At 37.2% G+C, this 24,027-nt stretch overlaps 1 protein-coding gene across 2 annotated transcripts in view; it reads left to right on the top strand.

Moving 5' to 3' along the window:
- The window catches only part of LOC117406505 (interleukin-1 receptor accessory protein-like 1), a 475,103-nt gene that overhangs the window by 249,371 nt on the left and 201,705 nt on the right, over positions 1 to 24,027 (top strand). For both annotated transcript variants that reach the window (XM_034010584.3, XM_059029188.1), the window contains exons 4-5: positions 2,777 to 2,963; positions 4,843 to 4,996. In XM_034010584.3, coding sequence (XP_033866475.3) covers positions 2,777 to 2,963; positions 4,843 to 4,996 — 341 coding nt within the window. The remainder of the gene's footprint in view (positions 1 to 2,776; positions 2,964 to 4,842; positions 4,997 to 24,027) is intronic.

The following is a 24,027-nucleotide window of genomic DNA, read 5'->3' as shown; positions in this document are numbered from 1 at the left end:
GATAACCTAGGATATCAAATCTATTTGCTTGCCTCTTATTAGCATTAGGAACATTCTGTTGTACTTAAGATTGATTACTTATTTGTGTAGAATATTCAGTCACATTTTATATGAACTGGGCTACAATTAGCAAAAAATGACATAACAGTTAATGATGTAATTACCTATAATTTTCTGTGTTACATTGTTACACAGTAATGATTTGGTTAATGTTAGGATTTAGGCTGGGGTTTGGGTAATATAATGAAATGATACAAAATGTGTTATAACGATGGTTACTAGTCATGGTTGCCAGGTTACTATAAAGTGTTAGTGATTTTTCTAATACAGATTCTGCCCCTAATCACTTTCTGTGTCGGCGGTCACGTGATCTGTTTGCAGTAAGCTTTGGATTTACCTATAACTTATAAAAAGCCCTTATTAATCATCCCTGTAAATATGAATTTACAAACCAGCTGCAGCTGCTGCACCTACTACTTTGTATATCTCATAAACAATTGGCAACTTCACATTTTCAGTGTTAAGGAAATTCCTTGCGCAAAATCTAACAGTACCAATCACTTCGACTCGTGTGGCTGCCATATTGGGGTCATGTTACTTGTTGGTTTCCAGATGATAAAGACCTCCCGCTTCAAGGTATTTCTTTCATACTTGGCTCACACAGCTGTATTAATGATTCACTGGGTCAGGTTCTATCCCTTTCCTGGCCTTTTGTTTTTACCTTGACCTACAGTAATATGGCTGCAATGTTGAGCTCACTTTGAAGATATAGCTACATACAGACAGTACACTTGTAATGATGCAAATGAACATGGATGGAGACATTTAAAATAAAAATAAAGAATATTATACTTTCACTTGTATTGCTACAGTACACAGAGTAACGTCGCGGGTAGCTATTACAGTGCTCTATGTAAAACCCGTATTGGATCTGGAGTTAGCTGTCGCTATGTTACACACTTCAAGCTATATTAATGTTTGGTACTGTGGTGGTGTCCCGCCCCTTTGTTTATTATTCATTTATATTATGATTTATGTTTATATTACGGCGAAGTGCCGCTTATTTTGTTATTGTTTTTGCATTTTAAAAACCTTGTGAGGATGCGTGACTGATCAGCTACTGATTATTTAACTAGCTGACAGTCACGCATCCTTACTAAACTCGTGCAGACTGTGGCCGAGGGCTAATAAGATAATTAACAGCTAGTTAACCCCTTGGCCAGAATATAAAAGCCTCCAGCTGCCTGCGCAAGGAGGAGAGTGTCAGAAGCGAGACGGGTTTTTGAGAGAGAGAGGAGATTAGAAGCTAAACAACTGATAAACCTTATTTGTTTATTTGTTTGTCCAACGTGCCTTTTGGTTTTGTTGTCTGTTTAAATCTTTTGTTTCGTTTATTTAATAAAATAGCTGAGCGCCATAGCACTCAGTTTCACCATCGCCATCCATTGCCTTGTTTACTGTTACTCCTTCCTGGTCCGTGACGTCATCACAGCAACAGCTCGGTCACAGGTACACAACTGTATTCTTTGATTCTCATGCGTAAGTTCCATTACCAGTGTTGTCCATTAAAAATGAACCCTTTCACTGCCGCAATATCAGTGATACAGACCACATGCTTTGACAGGGTATTTATAGTTATAGGTACACGGTTGTTGTTTTCTGTGATTCTCTAACTAAAGTTCCATTACAAGTGAGTGATTAGTGATCTCTTTAGTGCCACATTCTTTTAACCTCTGACCATACATTGATGCAGACCACTCTCTTTCAGTGTCTTTACAAACTGTAGTCTATCATTCCCTAAATAAAGTTCTATTACAGGTGGTGTCCAGTAGAAATAACCTTTTTTTTTGTATTGCCACATTTTTTTTTAACCTCTGGACATATCAATCATGCAGATCTTTTTTTCAAATGTCCCTATTTCTTTATGTGTACACAAACCATTTTGATCAGATATGACATACCTCAGATTATGCTACTGTAAATGCTTTTTATTTGTTCACAAAAACTCCCTTTTATAATTTGAAATTCCAAGCTATCTAGAAAGAAAAACCCCAAGTTAATACATTGAATACAAAGTCTTAATATACCTTTGAAAAAAGGGTATTGAAAAAAAAAGTTTTTTTTGGAAAACAATGCATGCATGGTAAACAGTAATAGAATGAATGCTCATAATGCTTATTATCTGAGGTATGTGCATGTCAGAAATATGGCAGTTTGAGTGCATAACACGCAGAATTGTGTTGTAATAAAGAAAGGTTGTGGCTTTGTGGTATTTATTAGTTGTAAACTTTGCATGCATAATGTCAGACTGCTGAATGGGAATACCAAGCAGCTACTGGTCTTTTGTAGGTAGTGACACACTATGGTGTAGTGCAGCCTCATTGTATCTGTGAGGAGAAATACCTTAATTCACTGCAGACTTTCAATAAAGACACTTCCAGATGTCTTCACATTTTCAATGTTTCAAGATTTCTTTCTGTTTTTTATTGCTAGATATTCTGAATGTTCCCCTGTCACCTGCTGTTTGGTAATACTGTGCAGTGGAGCATCCTGATAGGTGGATGAAAGTTCCTTATATTAAATACAACCCCCCCTGCTCATTAATCAGGATGTTGTGTAGACTGTATATACAGGACCCATATGGGACTGTCTGTCAAATCCAGGTTTAAATGTGTACTAAAAAGGGCATTGGAACGTTTATGAATCCAACATTCCAAATGGCTTTGTTTGTTCTGAATATGAAGCCTTGACATTCACAGAATTTCTTTCATTGCAGGAACTCAACGTATTGTATGAAGGTTTCTATGTCATTGACTGTGGCTGAAAATGACACAGATCTCTGCTACAATTCCAAAATGAGGTACTTTGAAAAAGCTGAACTTAGCAAAAACAAAGAAATTTCATGCCCTGACATCGAGGATTATGTACTGCCTCACAGAGAGCCCAATATAGTATGGTATAAGGTAAGCTCCATGGTTTTTGAATTATAGAAAAATCAGCATGTCAATTTTTTTTTAAAAAAGACCTGGTAGAGTTGAAAGTAAAAAAGCAGCCAAAGAGAATTTAATCGTTAACATCTTTAATCCTTAATACATGCAATTTTCAGACTGTTTAGGGCTGCATTTTTATTACACTTTATATAGTTAGAACACAGAATACTATAAGGAATACTGCTTGTGTGCCCACAGAAGACCATTATAAACATTTTAGGAAATAAATGTTTACAAAAAATGTACTGATGCATAATTGGGCATGTGTTAATCAGACCATATATTGGAGACTCCAGAGGGGCGATAAATACACCGTTCATTCTGGGTTTATATCCATGGGAATGCTGCTTGTATGGACACACTTATAGCAATGGGAGGTCAGAACAAACAAATATTTTCAATCTCATTTAGAGCTTGAAGCAGAGATTTAGGGCAATCACCTTTTTTATTTATTGGTAGCAAATATTCAACATGGACATATTGATTTTCTTTCAAATGTATAAACCGGTATTTTTAAACAGGAATTAATCCCAGCCCCCTTAAAAGCATGGTGAATTCTGTTGCCTCAATTAGAATTGTACTTTTATTTCGGTTTGAAATACAGAGATATACAGTCTGATATACAAAGGTTGTATCACGCTAGCTCTGCATTACAGACACCTGTCTGAGTGCTTTATGAATCCAGTCCTCATAAACCAATAATGTAAATCAGTCACATAAAAAAAAAAAAAACATTACATAGTTTCTGGAGGACACAATTAAGATAGAAAACAAATGTTTTTTTTTTTTTTTTTTTAATGCATAATCATAAACTGCTAACAATTTTCACTATTTTTTTTACACTGTCTTTATTTTTTAATCTTTCAAGTAAAAAAACACCACACAAAGGGGATATCGTTACTCTTAGTAAACTAAGAGCAAAATAAACTTGGCTGCCATTACTAATTAAGTAGATGAGAGGAGCGGTTTAACTCGCGCACACATTAAGTAAATACACTACGATTCAAAACTTCGCTAGGAGGCAGTGTGGTCCAGTGGTTAAAGTCCAGGGCTTGTACCCAGAAGGTCACTGGTTCACATCCCACCTCTGCCACTGACTGACGCACTGTGTGACCCTGAGCAAGTCACTTAACCTCCTTGTGCTCCATCCTGCAGATGACTGCATGTAATGCACTGTTCACAGCCTACCCCTGTAAAGCGCTGTGTGGTTGTCCACTATGAAAGGTGCTATATCAAATTAAAGATATTATTATTTAGCAAGAAACAATTCAAAACCTCCTTTTTTTCAGCGCCACAAACAAGCAAATCCATCAAAGGGTTTAAAAGCAATGTCCCCCTCATTGTTTTTAAATTTCTGGTCCGATTTGCAGGGTGAATGTGACATTTTAGATCTGCCAGACATCCAGACACCTTCATTTTACTTTTACAAATTAATCTGCATAGTAAGTATAGGTGTCTAAAATGTGTGTCCCACGCAGGAAGAAATAAGGCTGATGTTAGTGAGAAAAAAAATAAATACCTGAGATATTTGATTTATGCCCCTACACAATATACTAACTTACAAACTTTGGAAAGTGGCTAGGTATGCTGATATATATATATGTCAGTCTGCTCCAATGAATAAGTCTGGTACACTGGTCTCAAAACCTGGTCTCTCGAGACCTGGATTTGATCATGTCTCACATCACTTGCTCCTTCATTTTAATGCAACAGTATTTTATTGTCTGGTAATGCCTGATAGTAGCGCTTGTTTGTCTATGACTATTATTCAGACTGTTGCGTTTAACTGAAAAATGTGTCGAAATGCTGAACTGCATTTGAATTCTTTTTTTCTTTTATCTTATACTTAAAGGAATGCAAGCCAAAAGTATGGAGACAGACAGTTGTACGGAGGAAGGATACTTTAATTATACGGGAGGTTCGAGAAGATGATATCGGGAATTACACTTGTGAACTGCAGTTTGGAAACTTTGTAGTACGAAGAACTACAGAATTAACTGTAACAGGTAAGCACTGAAACATCTTAAAAATAGAGCTTATATATAGTTCTTGAAAATAAGCTTTCCTTTTCTTTTGAAGATTAATGTGACTGGTGCTGTGTTAAAGGTTTCCCAACTTACAGGTAAAGGTATTTTTAAGATGCTTTGCAGGTTTGACTGAACTCTTAAATGACACCTAAAATCCACTGTAAAACTATATAGTAACTTTCTTTTTGCAATATATGTTGAAACCACACATTATTGTAATAATCCATGCATAATTCAAATTATTAAAAAAAAAACAGTGATACAATGAGACAGTATTGATACAGTGGCCCAATATTGATAAAATAAAGAAAGCCGGCACACACCTTACAAAAGGTACCGTCTGCCAGTGCCCGCCGTGCATGATCAGTGCCCAGGTATAGAACGCACATATTGTGGCTGTCCTCCGGAGGGAGGCTGGCACTACATCTCACACATATTTACCACACTAGACAGGGGGTGAGTATGCAGGGTGGAAGGCACGGGAGGGCTATGCATGGAGGTGCTATGGCTACCAGGGCTATGCATGGAGGTGCTATGCGCCGGGTTAATACACGGAGTACCGTGCACGGGGGTAAGACACCGGTGCTATGCACCGAGGTGTACTGGGCACAGAAACACTGGGTGAGTGCACGGGGTCGCACGGGAATGTAATACACTCTGGGGCTATGCACGAAAGTGCTATGCCTCAGGCTGATCCATGGGGCACTGAGGCGCACAAAGTGTGGGGCATGGGGTGAGTGCACGGGGCACGGAGCACTGGGTGTGTTCATGGCAGTGCTATGTGCACCGGGTCTATGCATGGCAGTGCTATGCGCCGGGTTATTGCATGGGGCACAGGGTTAGTGCACGGGGCGTGGGAGTGTTACACACCGGGCAATGCATGGAGCACCGAGGCAATGCACAGAGCACCAAGGCGCACCGAGCACAGGGGCACCGGACGAGTATACGGGGTACTATGCAAGGGAGTGCCGTGTACCACCGATTAAAACCCAAGTTGCTATGCACTGGTTTAATGTGTTGTATTACGCCGAGCCGAAGCTACGAGGCACGGTACACTAAAACACTTTGTAGTTCAGGTTGTAGTAAGGAATCAAATGGCGAAGGTTGCTGTGTGACGTAGGGCCTTGTTCCCAAAATGCAACAGACACGTGGTCACACCGGCCTATCAGGCAGCTTTTTAAATATGTGCTCAGGTTCATGTGACACGAGGGTCATTTCCCAATTCGTAAAGGTTGACATTTCGAGATTGAAAGGGAACCCAAGGTGCTAATGTATGTTGTTATGTTTGTGTTTTTTTTTTGTCCTGTCACCCTAATGTGATTTTGAAAAGAGTTTGTGCTCTACACTAGCCCTCACCAATCAATGAAAAGTGGGAGGCAGAAAGGTCTAGCAAATGAGGAGCAATCCAATAAGCAGTGTTGTGCTTTCTATGATTTTGATAAACATTTTTCACTGAAATTTTTAAACATTTACTTGGATAGTATTTGCCTGTGCGACTGTCATGTTTAGTTATATTTAAATAGCCACAATTGACTACATTCTTATCCTTTATTTGTATTGTTCTTGCATGAATGGAAATCCCAACATCAAATTAAATAATACAGGCTTGTTTCAAAGTTTATTTTGTGTGTTATACAAACTACAATTTATTAAACAATACATTTCTTTTGGAGTACATTTTCAGTTCAATTGCATCCATTGTAATAATTAGCACAAAGCCCACACATTTTGTTGCAATTGTAAGCAATGCAGAAGCACTGCAAATGGGGGGGGGGGGCAGCTGCATTGAACACTGTCTGGCTGAGTGGGCGAAGATAAACATTACTGTTTCTGTGCAAGTTGGATCCCAATCATCTGTTACAACCGGCCCTATCGTCTCAAGGGGAGAACATGTCTAACCTTTATTATCTTTTTGAATTTAACATAACTCCCCTAGGTTGTTATTTGAGAGTTATACTGATTAGTTATACTGATAAGTCCGTTATACTGACATCTGACTTGCACGACTCAGAATCTGCCCACTCAGATTGGCACAGTTGTATGCAACTGGTGAGAAAATTATAATTGAAAGTTATCACTTTAAGCAGCAAAGCCTCTGAAACTTGTTGCACCATTAACATCTTTTGCCTGTAAAAGGCAAATGATTTATTAGTCGTCAAAAAATATACTGTTCAAGCCTTCGTCATACTGGGATGAATCACAGTATATTTCTTTATTTGAATTTGTATAATTATATGTATGGTGCACTATATGGAATAATATATTGTCACAAGGCTGGCTGGTAGTGACATGTCAGACCCAGAAGAAACACACAGACAGACGGTGGTGATGAGTGAAACTGAGTGCAATGGCTGCACTCAGCGTTTAATAACAAATAAATAAAAAGGTTGAACAAACAGAAAACAGGACACGGCACTTTAAGCCAAAATAAATAGACAAACAAAACGGATTAAACTGACAGACACGGTGAGTTATGATGATGTTGTGATTGTTATTATTATTATTTTACTTTACCTCCGTCTCCAAACCCGTACTTCCACCCTGTACACTCTACCCCGAGTGAGTCAAACGTGTGTCTATATATACTGTTGTGCTGGGATTCAATTACTAATTAATTATTCACTTGAATCCCAGCACGTGAATTAATTATGTGCAACCTCGTGCTCACATATTAAATACTTTAAATGCACGTGCAGTGATGTGCAATCCCGTGCTTAAATACCAATATACAATTTAAATAACTCGTGCTGCACACATCCATTTATATCCCGTGCAGCCATCTCTATACACCAACATTAACACACGCAAGATACATCACATAACACACAAATGCACACAGGGGCGGGGCACATTGCCACATATATGTATCAATATTTTTGAATATGCTGCATTTTGTATGACAGTGGGACTGACTGCTCCACTTACATCTATAGGGATTCCAAGTCAGTAAATCCTAGGATTACTATGTATGTACTGCTGATGATAGTGCTTTCCCTGTTCATGATACATTTCGTATTGATTTGCTATACATGCTTGTGGACAGGCTTTATGTGACCTGGGAGTACAGAACAATACACCAAGTTTAGAAGCAGAGACAAACGTGTTGTAAATACAAAATGTGAGTTTTTTATTTGGGTCATTCCTCATTTCAGGAAGGTAACCCCCGCCCCCATTACAACCATTACAGAAGAAGAGGTGAGGGGTGAAATAAACCATTTGTAATTTACATCTATCAGATTACAGTTTATTATACCGCAGCAATATAGACCTTGATTTAATTTAAGAGCAATTTCAGCAATCAGTCATGTTCTTCACAGGATCGCATCCATTCCTACCTTAGAATTGTTCTTGTGCTCAGAATTCATTTATTTTGAGACTAGGGACAGGCAATTACTGTCTAGTGATTATGCTAAACAGTAAACATCAATATGCCATGTTCATTTTTTTCTTGTTGTAGGATGATATAGAGTTCTGACTTATTTGATTTGTACCTGGATGGGATTGTCAATTATCTGCACACTGCATTGCATGTAGTATATTCTGTTTCAGCTCTGTTTTTTTTTCTACTAAATTCAAATATATAAGAATTAATGATCAAGTAAGTATAGTGATGAAACATATTATACATCATTATCCCTTTGTTTAAATTAGGTTGCATGTCGTTTATTGTAATCTGAAACAAAAACACTTTGGAAATGTGAAAAAACACCAAGTTACCAAAAGTGTCCAGCCATTTAAAATAGAGATATCAAAAACACAAGCCATGTTTCAAGAAACCATTGGGGCAACCTTGCCCAGCACAAAGCAAATAGGCACAACTGTAAAACCGATGGGAGCCAAGGTTGCCCCAATTGTTTCTACTAATTTGGCTTGTGTTTTTCATGCATTTCATCTGCTTTTATTGTGCCTGAAAGTTAGTAGAAACAATTGGGGCAACCTTGCTCCCCCCAGTTGTGGCTTGTGTTTTTTTTTTACTTTATAACACACACACATTACGGGAATAGCAACATTGTTCAACCTATATTGAGGCAATGTGCTGCCGTTTGGTTAGGGTAAATTTAAATAGTAGCCTACTCTCTTGAAAGGGTTAAGATGGGAATCTGTGTAACATAGCGGTTATGTAGTTTGAATAAAAGTGACTAGTGACTAGTTAATATATATATATATATATATATATATATATATATATATATATATATATATATATATATATATATACTGATGCACAATGAAAATGCAACAGTCTAAGTTTTACATCAATAGCTCATTGGACACATACATAATGTTATTTTCATTTTAAATAGTGAGCAGATAAGTATATTGTTTGAGTAGTATTGTTCCTTGGGATAACAAAATACTGAGCTCAAGTCATGTGATTTCATAAAAATGCCAGGTGCCCAGTGTTTGTTTTTTGAGTTGAGTTAAAATTGCCAAAATGAGTTGATTAAGAATCTGTATAAATAGCCATTCGAAAAGATATGATTTTAATTAACGCAAGAACAACGAAAGATACGACTAAGCCCCGCTTGAGTAATGAAGATCGCCTTGTTGCTATCGGCATGATTGAATGCGGCCTGTCTGTGAGAGAAGTTGCCTGGAGAAAATTAGATGTTCGGCTTCAATAATCAGTAGACTAGTCCAGAGAAACCAGGAAACTGGCTCTGTGAGGGACAGGCCACGTCCTGGAAGGCAGAGGGTCACCACATCGGCCCAAGACAGTTATGCTGACTGTTGCATTGTTCAAGCCAACTGGTGGGGCAACCGCGACCAGCCAACCTTCGCCAGCTGGCTGCAGCTGCACAAGAAGAGTGGCGGAACATCCCACAGCAGTCTATCCAGAGGCTGATCAGGTCTATGCATCAACGCTGCCATAATAATAAACAAGATGCTTATATTTTTATGAGCAGCAGGACTCTTAGTCTCCCTTCTTATGACATACACAATGAGAAACGGAATAAAATGAGATGTAATGAAATCTCAGTGCATGTAGTGAAGAACCACAGTAGGGCAGCAGTGTGGAGTAGTGGTTAGGGCTCTGGACTCTTGACCGGAGGGTCGTGGGTTAAATCCCAGGTGGGGGACACTGCTGCTGTACCCTTGAGCAAGATACTTTACCTAGATTGCTCCAGTAAAAACCCAACTGTATAAATGGGGAATTGTATGTAAAAATAATGTGATATATTGTAACAATTGTAAGTCGCCCTGGATAATAATAATAATAATAATAATAATAATAATAATAATAATAATAATAATAACATAGAAATACTGTATATAATTCATATTAGTACTGTATTTTGTAACAAACTTTTGAAAATGTATTTTTTCTTAATAACATGTACCAGTAAGTTTTCTTAAAAGGAAAAAATAATCTTGGTCAAATCATGTCAAAGTGTGCTCGCTCACCGGTGGTGCACAGTAGGGGTCACAAACTCCAAGTATCTGGCACATCATCAGTTATATAAATTATATCTTTCTAATTCCTGTTACTGAAGGTATAAGTATGGTCTGTGGTTGCAAAATACCGACAGTATGTAGCCTGCTGAGGTCACGTGACTGCAACTTGGATTGTTTACACATGGATATGTTCGTTGTCTTCAGCATTATTCAAATGCTGGGGACAAAGTAGAATGTACAGATCAGTACTAAACTGTACATTTTTCTAAATAACATTGTGGAAATCATTTAAGCAACTAATGTATGTCAAAGAAAAGGAGACGGTGTTGAATTCTCAAATGCTCTGCAACCCCTGTAAACAACAACACACATTCTCCCCATTCACTAACGGTATGACCAGTCCCGTTCCCCTTACAATACATGTAACAGAGACAGACGAGACAAACTGAACTGACAACAAGTCCTGTAACAAAGCAGTTGTCTGGGTCATTACAATCTATTTTTTTAATTTGAAAGTAAAAATATATGAAAGTATGTCGATCTTTTTGTACAAAAATCTTCACTAATATACATTTGAACAAGAACTGTTGAATATTGATTTATTTTTGTTTCATACAGTATTAAATGTCATTGTTTATATGATTGTGAAAAATAAATACATATCAAGATAAATAAATACATACATAAATGTCTATGTGTTCATTTATTTCATTATTTATATTAGTGTATTTATTTATTTATGTTTTACTTCTACCAAATATATAGGCTATCCTTCAGCATAGCTAATTCTCAGAAATGATGTTCCTTTTTTGTCCAGCGGGGACCACAAATAGCGTTACTCTCATCGACCAGTATAGAGACAGGAAATTGTACCTCCTTGTGCCAATAGGGACCCTAATGAGCGTTACACTCACAGGAAACCAAACATTTTCAAAGCTCCAGCTCAAAATCTCAGAATGAGAATTGATGAAGACGGATTATGGCTTCGAAAAATCTCAAAAATATAACAAAGTCCGGAGAATTCTCAGCTGGCGGACTTCATCTTTCAAAATACTGGTTGTCTCTACTAATCGTGTAGCACTGACAGAAGACGCTTGCAAACTGAAGGTTGTAGGTTCAAATCCCATGTATACCAGACCTTTTTTTATTTATATAAAGAAAGTTTTTTTTTTTTTTTCTTTTGCAGGCAATTTTAAAACAGAAATAAGTCATTTAATATAAATGATATATACGTCACAAAGAATAAGTGCATTCCCTGGTATATTTCCATGTTGACATAACAAGTTAATTGTCATTAAAATCGAATGTGCTGTAACATACATATGCATGGATAAAAGTGCCTGGGGTCTTCAAAAATCTGCAGAAAAATATGTCGGAAGAAGAAAAAGAAGAAGACAAGGCACTTTCTCATGACTGGTGTTGAATAGTTGCATACAACTCTCACAAAGTGTATTTACAGTAGGTCTAGTGGATTACATGACATGCCATATGCATACATTTTGCAGACCAGGGGGGTTTGTAATTTTGCTTACAATTTGATTTCTTTTACCACTCATTATTATTATTATTATTATTATTATTATTATTATTATTATTATTATTATTATTATTATTATTTATTTATTTATTTATTTATTTATTTATTTATTTCTTAGCAGACGCCCTTATCCAGGGCGACTTACAATTGTTACAAGATATCACATTTTATATATTTATATTATATTTATATTATATTATTTGTATCACATTTGGCCCCTGAGTCTGGATTTACTCACCCGTAATGTAGATCAATATTACAAACATCATGTAAAGCTAAGAACACTTTGGGCTAAGTTGAATTATATTATATACTCTTTAAACAAGCACACCTGAGATTCGCATGTGTGAAAAAAACCAAGCATTGACATTGGCCTTTGTCTTTTATTCAGTGGAAGGTTAATCTGGGACTTCTTTTATTTTGCAAACGACATAAAACTATGATGAATATTAAAAATAAACTATAATGAGAACTAATAAAACAGCAAGAGAAACACTGGGAATTAATCGAGTCAATGGCCCATAGTCTATTATAAAGATCTTCAGTGATAAATGAAAGTGTTGGTGATAAATAAAACCCTAGCCACCATTTAACACCAATTGCTTGCTACTCTATTAAACTACCAATAGCCAATGGTAAGGACACAAAGCAACTGGCCACCACAGCCATAGTGAATATCACATTTTATCTACTGCCAATGTATGCAAACAACTAACTTATACTAATGAAATGTTGAGGCAAACCCCCGTTTTTCATTGTACAGTATTTTTCCATTAATTTTCCATGCATCTTTAAATGCAAGTTTTAAAATGGCTGCTCTAAAGAGAAACGCTGTTTAATTTATATTAGCACGGTCTATATCATTCTGGTTACTTCACACACACACACACACACGGTCATGTCTCTGCAGTAAGACTGATTCAAAAATAAAACTCACAGTGAAGCAGCTTTATCCTTTGCAGTCCTTCCTTCCCACTGTTGGCTATGAAAAGACATTTGATCAACCTATAACCCATTGGGATTTAGAGCATTTTACAGCCTTTACAGCATTTTAGGGTAACCCATGGGTAAACATTGATAGGTGGTTGATGTAATTCATGATGATTCTCCAGTTCTGTTCTGTATATGTTTTCTTTCATTATTACCTTAAATACAGCTAACAAAATACAGTCATTTCAGTACATTTGATCTGATATGTATCACCATCACTTTGTAGCTCTCAGTTTCCTATATGAAAGAGGCACATTATGTTAAATGTGTATTTGATTTCCAATGGTAATGTATAAAGGCCATTTATAAATAATTGTAGACCCTATCTTGCACTCTTGTACATACTGTACTTCCTGCTGTAGGAAGCTGTGGGAGTTTGAGTCCTTGTAGGAAAAACAATTCTGAATGTATTGCTTTTTTAGACAATGACTTCTTGAGCACATTCACTCAATTTAGCAAAGTGATGGTTCAGGCAGGGAACTTCTTTTTTAAGCTCGATTAAAATCGTAAACATCGAACATATTAGGAACCGTCATTTCCAGAACATTTGTCGGTCAAATGGCTAGTCTTTCATTAGTCATTCGATAAACCATACGTCCAATGATCAGTTAGAAATGGCTTTATATGCTACCTCAATCCATTCGTCCCTGCTGTACGTCAGAGTTCGCCCCCTCCTCTCCAGCCATTACTTTTTTTTCGGCTTAGTCTAAGGGGAGGGCAGCTATCCAGCCCCTCTGCCCTTGGTTTCCCTAAGGTCAGCCTCTGTACTGTCAGGAAACTAAATTATGGGCAGGGGTACCTTGAAGGGCGAGGCCAAAGATGTAATGGAAATACATTATGTATAACGTAGTATTTGTTGTATAAGCTTTAATACATATTGTTCATGACTGAACTGCTTTTATTATGACGGATTTGTTTTCAATGGTAACTTTAATTCCTTCCCGGGACTTTAGGAATTTGACTGGAAGTGCAGCATTGGAGTATCTACAAGGAGCGTTCAATAAATATTCTTCTCACCATTAAAACATTGAATTCTCCTTTACCATAATGTGTGTATTTCATATAGGAAAATCTGAGACCAATGGAATTACCTAATATATATATATATATATATATATATATATATATATATATATATATATATATATACACAGTGCCTTGCAAAAGTATTTAGACCCCTGACCAATTCTCTCATATTACTGAATTACAAATGGTACATTGAAATTTCGTTCTGTTTGATATTTTATTTTAAAACAGTGAAACTCAAAATCAATTATTGTAAGGTGACATTGGTCACACATTTATATTTGGTAGAGCCACCTTTCGCTGCAATAACAGCTTTAAGTCTTTTGGGGTAAGTATGTACCAGCTTTGCACACAGTGTTGGAGTGATTTTGGCCCATTCTTCTTGGCAGATTTGCTCCAGGTTGTTCAGGTTGGTTGGACGACGCTTGTGGACCGCAATTTTCTTAAATAGTGCCACAGATTCACAATGGGATTGAGATCAGGACTTTGACTGGGCCACTGTAGGACATTCACCTTTTTGTTCTTGAGCCATTCCAATGTTGCTTTGGCCTTGTGCTTGGGATCATTGTCCTGCTGAAAGGTGAATTTCCTCCCAAGCTTCAGTTTTTTAGCGGACTGAAGCAGGTTCTCTTGCAGTATTTCCCTGTATTTTGCTCCATCCATTCTTCAGTGTTAGGTTTGCGCCACACATAGCGCTTTGAGTTTTGGCCAAAAAGCTCTATCTTGGTCTCATCTGACCACAAAACCTTTTCCCACATCGCAGCTGGGTCACTCTCATGCTTTCTGGCAAACTCCAGACGTGCTTTCAGATGGTACTTTTTGAGTAACGGCTGATTTCTTGCCACCCTCCCATTCAGGCCAGTGTTATGCAGAGCTCTTGATATGGTTGACTGGTGCACCATTACTCCACTCCCAGCCACTGAACTCTGTAGCTCCTTCAAAGTGATTGTTGGCCTCTCTGTGCCTTCTCTCACAAGTCTCCTTGTTTGAGCGCTGAGTTTTGAGGGACGGCCTTTTCTTGGCAGTGCCTGGGTGGTGTGATGCAGCTTCCACTTCCTGATTTTTGATCCAACTGTGCTCACTGGGATATCCAAACACTTGGATATTATTTTGTACCCTTTCCCTAATCTATGCATTTGTATTACTTTATCTCTAACTTCTGTAGAATGCTCTTTGGGCTTCATTTTCCTTCAGATTCACAGCCTGACCAATGATCCTTCAACAGTGGGGTTTTTATCCAGAAAATGTGACAGCAACTTTAATGGTTCACAGGTGAAGGCCAATGGTAAGATAAGTGTGTCCTCGTTAGGGCAATTTCTTTCATCGGTGTAAACTGGGAGCTTCCACAGCACAGGGGTTGAATACTTATGCAAGCAAGATATTTCAGTTTTTTTATTTTTCTTAAAAATATTTCCCAACATAAAACCAATGTCACTTTACAATAATTGATTGTGAGTTTCAGTGTTTTAAAATAAAATATAAAACAGAACAAAATGTCAATGTACCATTTGTAATTCAGTAATATGAGAGAATTGGTCAGGGGTCTGAATACTTTTGCAAGGCACTGTATATATATATATATATATATATATATATATATATATATATATATATATATATATATATATATTAGGTAAGATTTGCTCCATGTACTTTTATTTTCAGTTCATGATGCCAATGCATAAAAGATAACTGATGTAACTGTTTTCTAATCAATAAAGCAAATATTCCCAAATCTATAAGAAAATGTAAACATGCATTGCCATGAAAAAATACATGTCTGATTTCATTTACTTAATAACTAATTTAATTTAAAATGAAAACTTAAAGAGGTTTATCATAGTAAAATGTGATTAAACTAGAGCTATGTGTACTGAAGGCATGGTGAAGCACAGTCAAGCCAGGGGACAACTGTATATTAAAGCTTGGTTCAAAAATATATAATAAGAATCACTGTGCAAATGTGGCCTAGCATCATTAACACACACCTTCCTGATTTCAAGCTGTTTTTTTGGTCTGGTTGATTTTGTTAAGAATATCTCTGGTGAAAAATCAGTAAGAATGATTTGCTTTTTAGTTTGTAATATGGCAAGGGTGGTGCAGTGGTTAATGAAAGGGTCTTGTTACCAATAGGTTCCAAATTCAATCCCAGCTTAGCCTCTGACTCACTGTGTGACCCTGATCAAGTCACTGAACCTCCTTGTGCGCCGTCCTTCAGATGAGACATAAAACCGAGGTCCTATTGTAAGTGACTCTGCAGCAGCAGTTTTGATGCATTGTTCACCCCCTAGACTCTGTAAATCGCTTTGAATAAAAGTGTCTGCTAAATGACTAATTAAGGGGTGTTCAAATTAGAGTCTTTTGATTATCACCAGTTCATTTCATAGCTCAAATTGAGTCCATCATTCCCCTGTGTGGTGGCAAGCTTGCTTCACTTTGATGTCTGTCAAGAGCCCTTCTTTGACTAGCACATATTGCCTTGTCTTTGAACTAAAGCACAGTGAAAAGATGAACACTAACAAACCACCTCAACGTTGTATTTTTTTTAAAAAAATCTTTCTTTTTGACAGAATACATTACAAATGTTCCCTTCCAGACAAGTGATGTTAACAGGTTATCAAGACAAGGAGATTGTTATACACCTAACCAAACTGTTGCACACTATTAGAATATCAGACATACTTATAAGATAACCTTTATGCATGCACTTGAGTTTTAATGACCCCTGTTATTGCTTCAAAGGAAAAAGGTCATTTTCATTTCATTTTCTTTAAGACTTGTTCAATTTAATGGCCTAATCCCCCAATGTAGGCTATTAAAAATAAATGTACAGTAGATATAGCCCAGCATTTAGTAATGAATTCATTTGCCGTAGTTACTGGTAGCGTATGATCTAGACTTAAATCTTGAACCTCCTGTTCCGTCAACTGTAATTTTTTTTTGGACCACATTTTGGCTATAAATTGATAGCTTTACTTTTGCAGTGGGCACGATGTTTACTTTTGCACATTTTACATTTTTTTTTAGGCATTTCAGAATTTTTTGTGGCAAAAATAGTTGCCATAAGCACTCCTAAGTAGCAAGAGCAATGATTCTGAGCATGATAACTGAGCTGTACAGAGCAAAGTAAGCTGGGATCAATGCATTGAATCTTTTGCAGCCTGGAGAGCTTAAGCAAGGAAGAGGAGAACCAAGCAATGTGAAAATGTTAAATGAAAGGCGTTGTTGATATTGGCACTGGTTCCCATCAATAATGAAATGCTAGCGAATTTAAGGGTTGCAAGAAAATCTAGAATAAACCAACAATATGGCTTTATTGTTTTTTTGCAAAATGTGCATTCATTTCCCAAACAATACTAATTTATGAATTGAGGTATAGTAACGGTATAGTTAACCTGAATTATTTTTTTTACATTTCCTTTATGTTATAATTTGAAACAATCAAAAACATGAATTTGAAAAAAAAATTGAAATTTGTATTTTAGAGTTCTTAATATAGGGTGTGACCACGTGGTCAAATTGAATTTTGTGGTGCTCCCACATGATATAGCAGGTTCCTGTGGCTCAGGAACATCATCTCTCATTTCACTGAGGCCCACATCTCCTAGACGCTCCCCACTGGCAAGAATAACAACTGCTCCAGATCTCAGCTGTCTTCAAATTAGGTTGTCCACCAAACCTCCTTCGTCATCATCAGCTGGGTCCTCCTCTCACTGGACAGCTGGATCAGCTGGTTCTATATAGACCTATCGTGCATCAAACGTCTCCTCCAACTTCCTAGAGAGAGACATAATTGAGGTCTAAATAAAAAAGCACTTGCACTGTTCTGATCTTTCCTAAACCTGGTGTGACCATATGTTAATACACATGTTTATGCAATCAGGAAAAGAACAACAACTGTAAATCTGGAAAAAGACTGTTTCAAGTTATATTTCTAAACACATTATAAAGCAAATAAAAACATTACACAAATAAATTCTTGATACAATGACAGAATTTTTTCAGACTTACCAAAATCTTACTGCCATGATTGGTGAACAAGCAGCATATGAGAATGGCTGCTGCTGTGCACGAGCTATGTGGTTGGGCCACCGGACTCCCATATAAGAGAGTGCTACATGTGGTCATATGGTCACCCTAGGTTTATTTGTGGTCTACAAGTCAATCTACATAAACATACATTCAAGTGTTATTTCAGTCATGGAATTGGAATGGTTATGTTAATAATACTTAACATATTAAATTGAGGTCCCAGTATGATGCATTTACATTGTATCCCTTTTCAATCTTATTTTACTGCAACATGCTCCATAACTGTTGGTTTTCTTCAAACAGTGCGTTTGGTGTTTTGCCAGATTCTCACTTTCAGGACAAGTAGTTTTTTGTTAGAAACTGGTGCATTAAGTTATTCAAGTTTATTTTGCTTTAGTTAATCCCATGACAGCAGATAGGATGAAGTAAATGTTTAAAACCAGCAACGTGATATTCATGTGCAAACTGAGCAGCTGTTGATAACTATAAACAAAACACAACATCTTAAAAACAAGGCAATACAATATAATTATTAATAGACAATGGAGCAATTCAACGAGTCATTGAAATAAGTCACAATTACTGTATATCTGTTGACACTGTGGAGCTGGGAGCATTTTAAAATGTTTTTTTGTGGGTGGTCGGTCCTTGGAATAACCCAACCTTCCCCTACATTAAACTTCATGAGGCTGGCGAAAGTGCACATTTACATATCCTAATGAGCAATTATATGCCCAGTTTTTTTTCAGATAGCCAGTGAGTGGTGTCTGGATACATTCTCTGCCGTGGCTGGTGTGACAATCATCCTTAACTGAGACTGACACTATTTTCACACACTGCTTGTTATTGTAATGGAATGCTACCAGACTCAAATAATTGTTGACATTCTATTATTGAGAACATGATAAGTCAAACCAATGTGTCATTTGCTACATGTGTTTGCCGGAAATCGAAGCTCTTAGGACATGTGGACCTTCATTAACGCTTACATTGTGACGACTTTACTAATTTGGGAAATTCAGCCAGGCTACCTGGACTACAATTATCCTTTGCATAGTGTAACAGGATGGGTGCCTGACAACTACCTAAAAGGAAACAAAAATCAAGTCACAGATCCACATAATAACTGATACTAAAGCACTGTGGGGTCTGAATGGACCCCAGGTTACCTTATGAGGGTTAAATCAACCCAAGGTAATTATTGAGGTTGGCACATTTTCCATTATTCATTTGTTGGTTTTATGTTGGCTATCAAGGTCATCAGCAGTAGCATTAATAACAGTTGGCCCTAAGAATAGTTTGTGCAGTAAGCTCCTAAAGCAATACTTTTGTCAGAAAGCAATTGTAATATGTTCATGATTCAAGTGAATTTAGGTGTATTTCATTTATTTGTAAATATATATTTTTAAAAAGTGTTTTTTTATTTTTTTATTTACAATTCTGTCTAGTACACTCTGTGAATATCTGCTGAATTTCTGAATTTTGCAATGCCATTTAAAATATCTTTTTTTCTAACTATGTGAGATTTAGAGATATAGATTGACAGTACATTTTTCTACTAGACTGTCATACTTCCAGGGTCACACATAGTATGTCAGACACTGTTAGCAGTGTGAAATGACCATTGATAAGAGTATCCTCTGCTCATGACAAACAGAAAATTGCACATTCCCACATGAGGAAACTGACAGGGTTTGATCTGATAAATAACTACCTATCAATTGGCTGGCTTGCTGTGCATATATGTTTTTTTTTTTTTTTTGCAGGAGACTAAAAAATAAATGTGTTTGATACTTTGACACAAATGTTTAATAACAGTGACATATGCACTGATAGATACATTGTAGTCCTCTCTATATAATAGTTTATACACTGTGATTTGGATGTGCAACTTGTACAGTACAGTAGCTATAGCAACCGTTTTCTGCATGGTGGTATTTCTGAGCATGGTTCTACTTCCTGCTTTATTTTGAGTGAGTAGATGCACTGTACGGTTTAAGTGTAGACCTGTAGTTTCAATAACTACCAATTAACAGCTTTGATTATTTCTTAAATTGAATTAAATTGGTCATACAGGCTTAAAATATTAGTGTGCTGTATGTTACCATGGTGCTGGTTCCAAACAAATGACAATGGGCAGAGAAGCTGCAGGTACAGTATCGTTTAACTTGCTTTTTATAAGACAGCAGGTGGATGGTACAGGCACACTGTATGTTTAGTACAATATATGTGTAGCATAAGTGTGTCTTTCTCTTCTCTCACAATTTTACCCCAAATTGCGACTAACAAAATAATTCCATAACTCTTACAGGTTGTGTACTTCCGGGTATTTCTCACACACTCTTTACAGTATCAGGTCTGTCATACAAAGAGTGCAAGAGAAAATACACTGTCAACGTGATTAGAGATAGGCACGGAACACTTATAGACATATTATAATAAGCCATGCAATCTAACTGGCAAAACAAATGAAAAAACTGATGTTAACATATGCAGTGTTTATGTAGATTCTGTGGTGGTTAAACGTGTATAATTCTTTGTCATTGACATTCTGAGTGAAAGATTTACATTCTCAGAAAAATTGTAAGTGTAGTTGCTGCTAATAGGTTCCAATGGGGACCTGACTTATAAGTTGTTATATAAGTCTCAAATGTTTTGAAAGAAAGAAACTTGCATTATTATTATCTGGTACTACTTTAAGTTGAAGAAATCTTTGTTTGCAAGCCATTCTTTCAGTTAGTGTTGCATTTGCTTGGTCATTTCACCTGGAGGATGAAATTATCCCCACCTCTTTATTAGCTTCTTTCCTGCCATTGACCAAAAAGCTGTTTCCCTTATTGACTGACATGCTTTCAGCCAATAACATACCGGATTCTGCCGAGTCAACCTCCCAGTTTGAATGATCGCCCCACCCAAACTTTTAGTTGAAAGTTAAATTTTCACCATTAATTTCTGGTTTTTAATAACAATGTGCAAATAACTCCTGAGAGGAAATATTGCGGCTCATATGAATAGAAAAAAACTGCCTAGAAGTTGCTCTATACTTGAATGATTCGAGGTTAGGGTTAGGGTTAGGGTTATCTTTGGTTCAGCTAACGAAGATGTGGAGTTTGGTGATTTCGGATCAGATGATACAGACTCCGTAGTCTGATTGCTTACGCTTTCCTGTTGTTACGCTACAATCCATGTTTTTGATTTTTTTTTTTAGACTCTGCACAAGCTTGACACAATTTTTTTTGTATTGAATATTTTAATACTACAGTGCAACTTTGGATGTTAATTTAGTATTTTGTGATGTGTTTTCACACTGTACACTAAAATGTCTTACTTGCATTATGTAAAGCCCTTTATTTTTGTGGACTGAACACAAGAAAATATTATCCTTTGGTGTGCCAACCTTAAAGGAGTGCTGAGAGTTTGAACCCAGCAGGAGATTTTGCTGTTGATGAAATACTGTGAGTCTCAGAATCTCAATTGCTTGGGGGTTTATCTCAGTGATGGGAAGGCTATGCACCCCCTTGAGTGTAAGAAAGCCAGAGCTTTATATTGCACCGTGTAAGCCAGTCCTTGTTTGGGAATAGAATACTGTCTGTGATGGGCAGGTGGATGGAATGGGATACAGTTACAAAAAGAGGAGGACTAGCTGTACAATTTATTTGTATTTTGATTCTTGCAATACATCATCTCAGGTGACCAGTTAAAGCATTCTTGGGTATCTGATTAATCAAAATGCTGCTTTCTGTACAAAGTGACAAACAGTAATCTGAAATAGTCAGTTTACACACAATGCAGGGGACAAAAAACAGCAGTATATGTTAAGGAAACAAAACTGTCGCGCAGAACTTTGTCCTCAGAATAGTACCAAGCCACAGCTCCAAGCTATATGGGTGGCAGGTCTGGTATAGATGCATGTTTGGATATGAAGTGTGCAATGTAGTGACTTAGCCTAATTGAGCTGTGTTTTATGTAATTTAGGGGCAGTCCAATCACATCAAATCAGGAAAAAAAAGAGAACACTCCACTGAAGGTATTTGACTTAACAGATTAATAGATTATTCAACATCTACTATACCAGAAGGCTGCAAAAGGGCTGACCCACGTAAAGATCAATATTTAATATCTCCGGATTCCTCCTATTTTAGCTGATACCTTGAATACTATTCAGAGGTAATTAGTATCGGGAAGAACATTTCGCAGGGGCTTTGCAGGGGAAAAAAATAAATAAAAATAAAAACGTATCCTCATGCTACAAAAATAAACCCTTCCTCTGAATTAAAAATAGAATTAAGCAAAAAAAATTAGCTGGATAAAGAGTTTAAAACAAGCAAACAATAGATTGTGTACCTGAACCAGGCACCCACAACATGATTAAAGACAAGATAAAGAAACATAGCAGGTACTCAGTGGTGCACCTGGTGCTGGAATCCACACTTGAAAAAAAAAGAGTAATACTATGCTACTCTCTATCCACAAGGTTTATCAAATTGGTTCACAATTCACATTCTGACAAGATAATGCCCTCAAGCACTTGTGACATTTTTTGCATTAGCAATCTACACCTGGAATGATCTTGGGGCTAAAAGTAATGATCCCTGTCCTTTATTAAAAATTACTCAATAGATAGCAGTGCACAATGTGCAATATTTCTGACTTGGACTCTCTAGGGTCCAGTCATCCAAAGTATCCCACAGAGGTTTCCTCTTGAATTGGACAGAGATGGAGCAAGACAGAGGCTTCACATTCTTAGGAATATAATATATGTGAACGATTTGTTCTGTATTTAATGTGGTAGCCAGCTGGCACTATGAGAGGTGACACACCGAGGCAGTTTCTGAGGTTGAAGAAGAGGCGGTTTTATTACTTCTTTAAATAAAGTTCACACAGCTTAACAAAAATGTTTATGAAAATAAACAAAACAAAAGAAAACCTGCCCACTAATCTCACTTCTTCAACCCTCTCTATTGATTTCACAAGCTTTCCTCGTTGCAAGGGAAAACATATTGCTTTAGCAATTGCAGACCAGTCCAGGTTCCGTCCAGCTGCTGCTGGTAACTGTAGATCCAGCCTCGCAACAGAAAGTCTCACCAGGTAAGTGTCACGTGTTCACTTTCTTTTATAATCCACAAGGGCTATCGGGTAATGACGTTTGTAATCCCTTTTCAGATGAACAGGTAAGTATTTCAAGTAGTACGTCCCTTGGTACCAAGAAGACTGCACCCCGTGTGGTCCACACAGGAACAACAGGTGAGGAAGCTCCTTTAGCGTCCTCTCACAGTCCTTGTGATACCCTTGGCACCTTTGCGTTCTTTCGGGTTCCTTTGTCGCCCTCTGCTGGTGAACTCACCCACTTGCAGCCTACTCCTTTGCTGGGTCCTGACTGACTTAAATAAAAATAAAACAAAACTACCACTGTCCGGGTGGTTTGATTACTTCTTGGGTATATTTTTGAACACAGTTCATTAAACAAAAGCACCAGTTCAATAAACAAAAACCCAGTCTGGGTCTTCACTTCAAACCCCAGACTATTGCAGCCATTTAAGGGTCACACAGCCGGTAGGGTCACACAGCCTGTAAAAATGAAATGGCGTTTCTGTTTAGAAAACCAGCTTTAATTAAATAAAACACAGTCCATTGAAATTATGCGGTTGCTTAAATGAACAAACACAATAATAGTCCATAATCACAGGATTTTGTAAATTCAGCGCGTACACACCATACGCGCTGATATAAAAATTGCCTGTTTAAACATGTTCAGTTTGGCATACAACTTGTACAGCTGGAGTAAACAGGTTGAATGTTGCACACAGCAGGTAAGTAAGCAGGCAAGTAAAACAGTCCATTTAATACAGTGGTTTTCTTTTTAAAACAGCTGCAAACAGAACGCTGTCTTTCTTTTAAAAACCAAGCACAAATGTGTTCCGCTAGTATGCGGTCTTGGTAACTCACTGTAGAGATCTGTTCTGGCGAGTGCACCAGCTTTTCTTCATTCCAGACTGCAGACACGTTGCAGCTTCCTCCGGCAAGACCA

This window comes from Acipenser ruthenus, chromosome 8 (genome assembly GCF_902713425.1).
Source record: "Acipenser ruthenus chromosome 8, fAciRut3.2 maternal haplotype, whole genome shotgun sequence".
Taxonomy (NCBI): Eukaryota; Metazoa; Chordata; class Actinopteri; order Acipenseriformes; family Acipenseridae; genus Acipenser; species Acipenser ruthenus.
The sequence above is the reverse complement of the archived record's forward strand: the minus strand, read 5'-3'. Positions and strand labels throughout refer to the sequence as shown.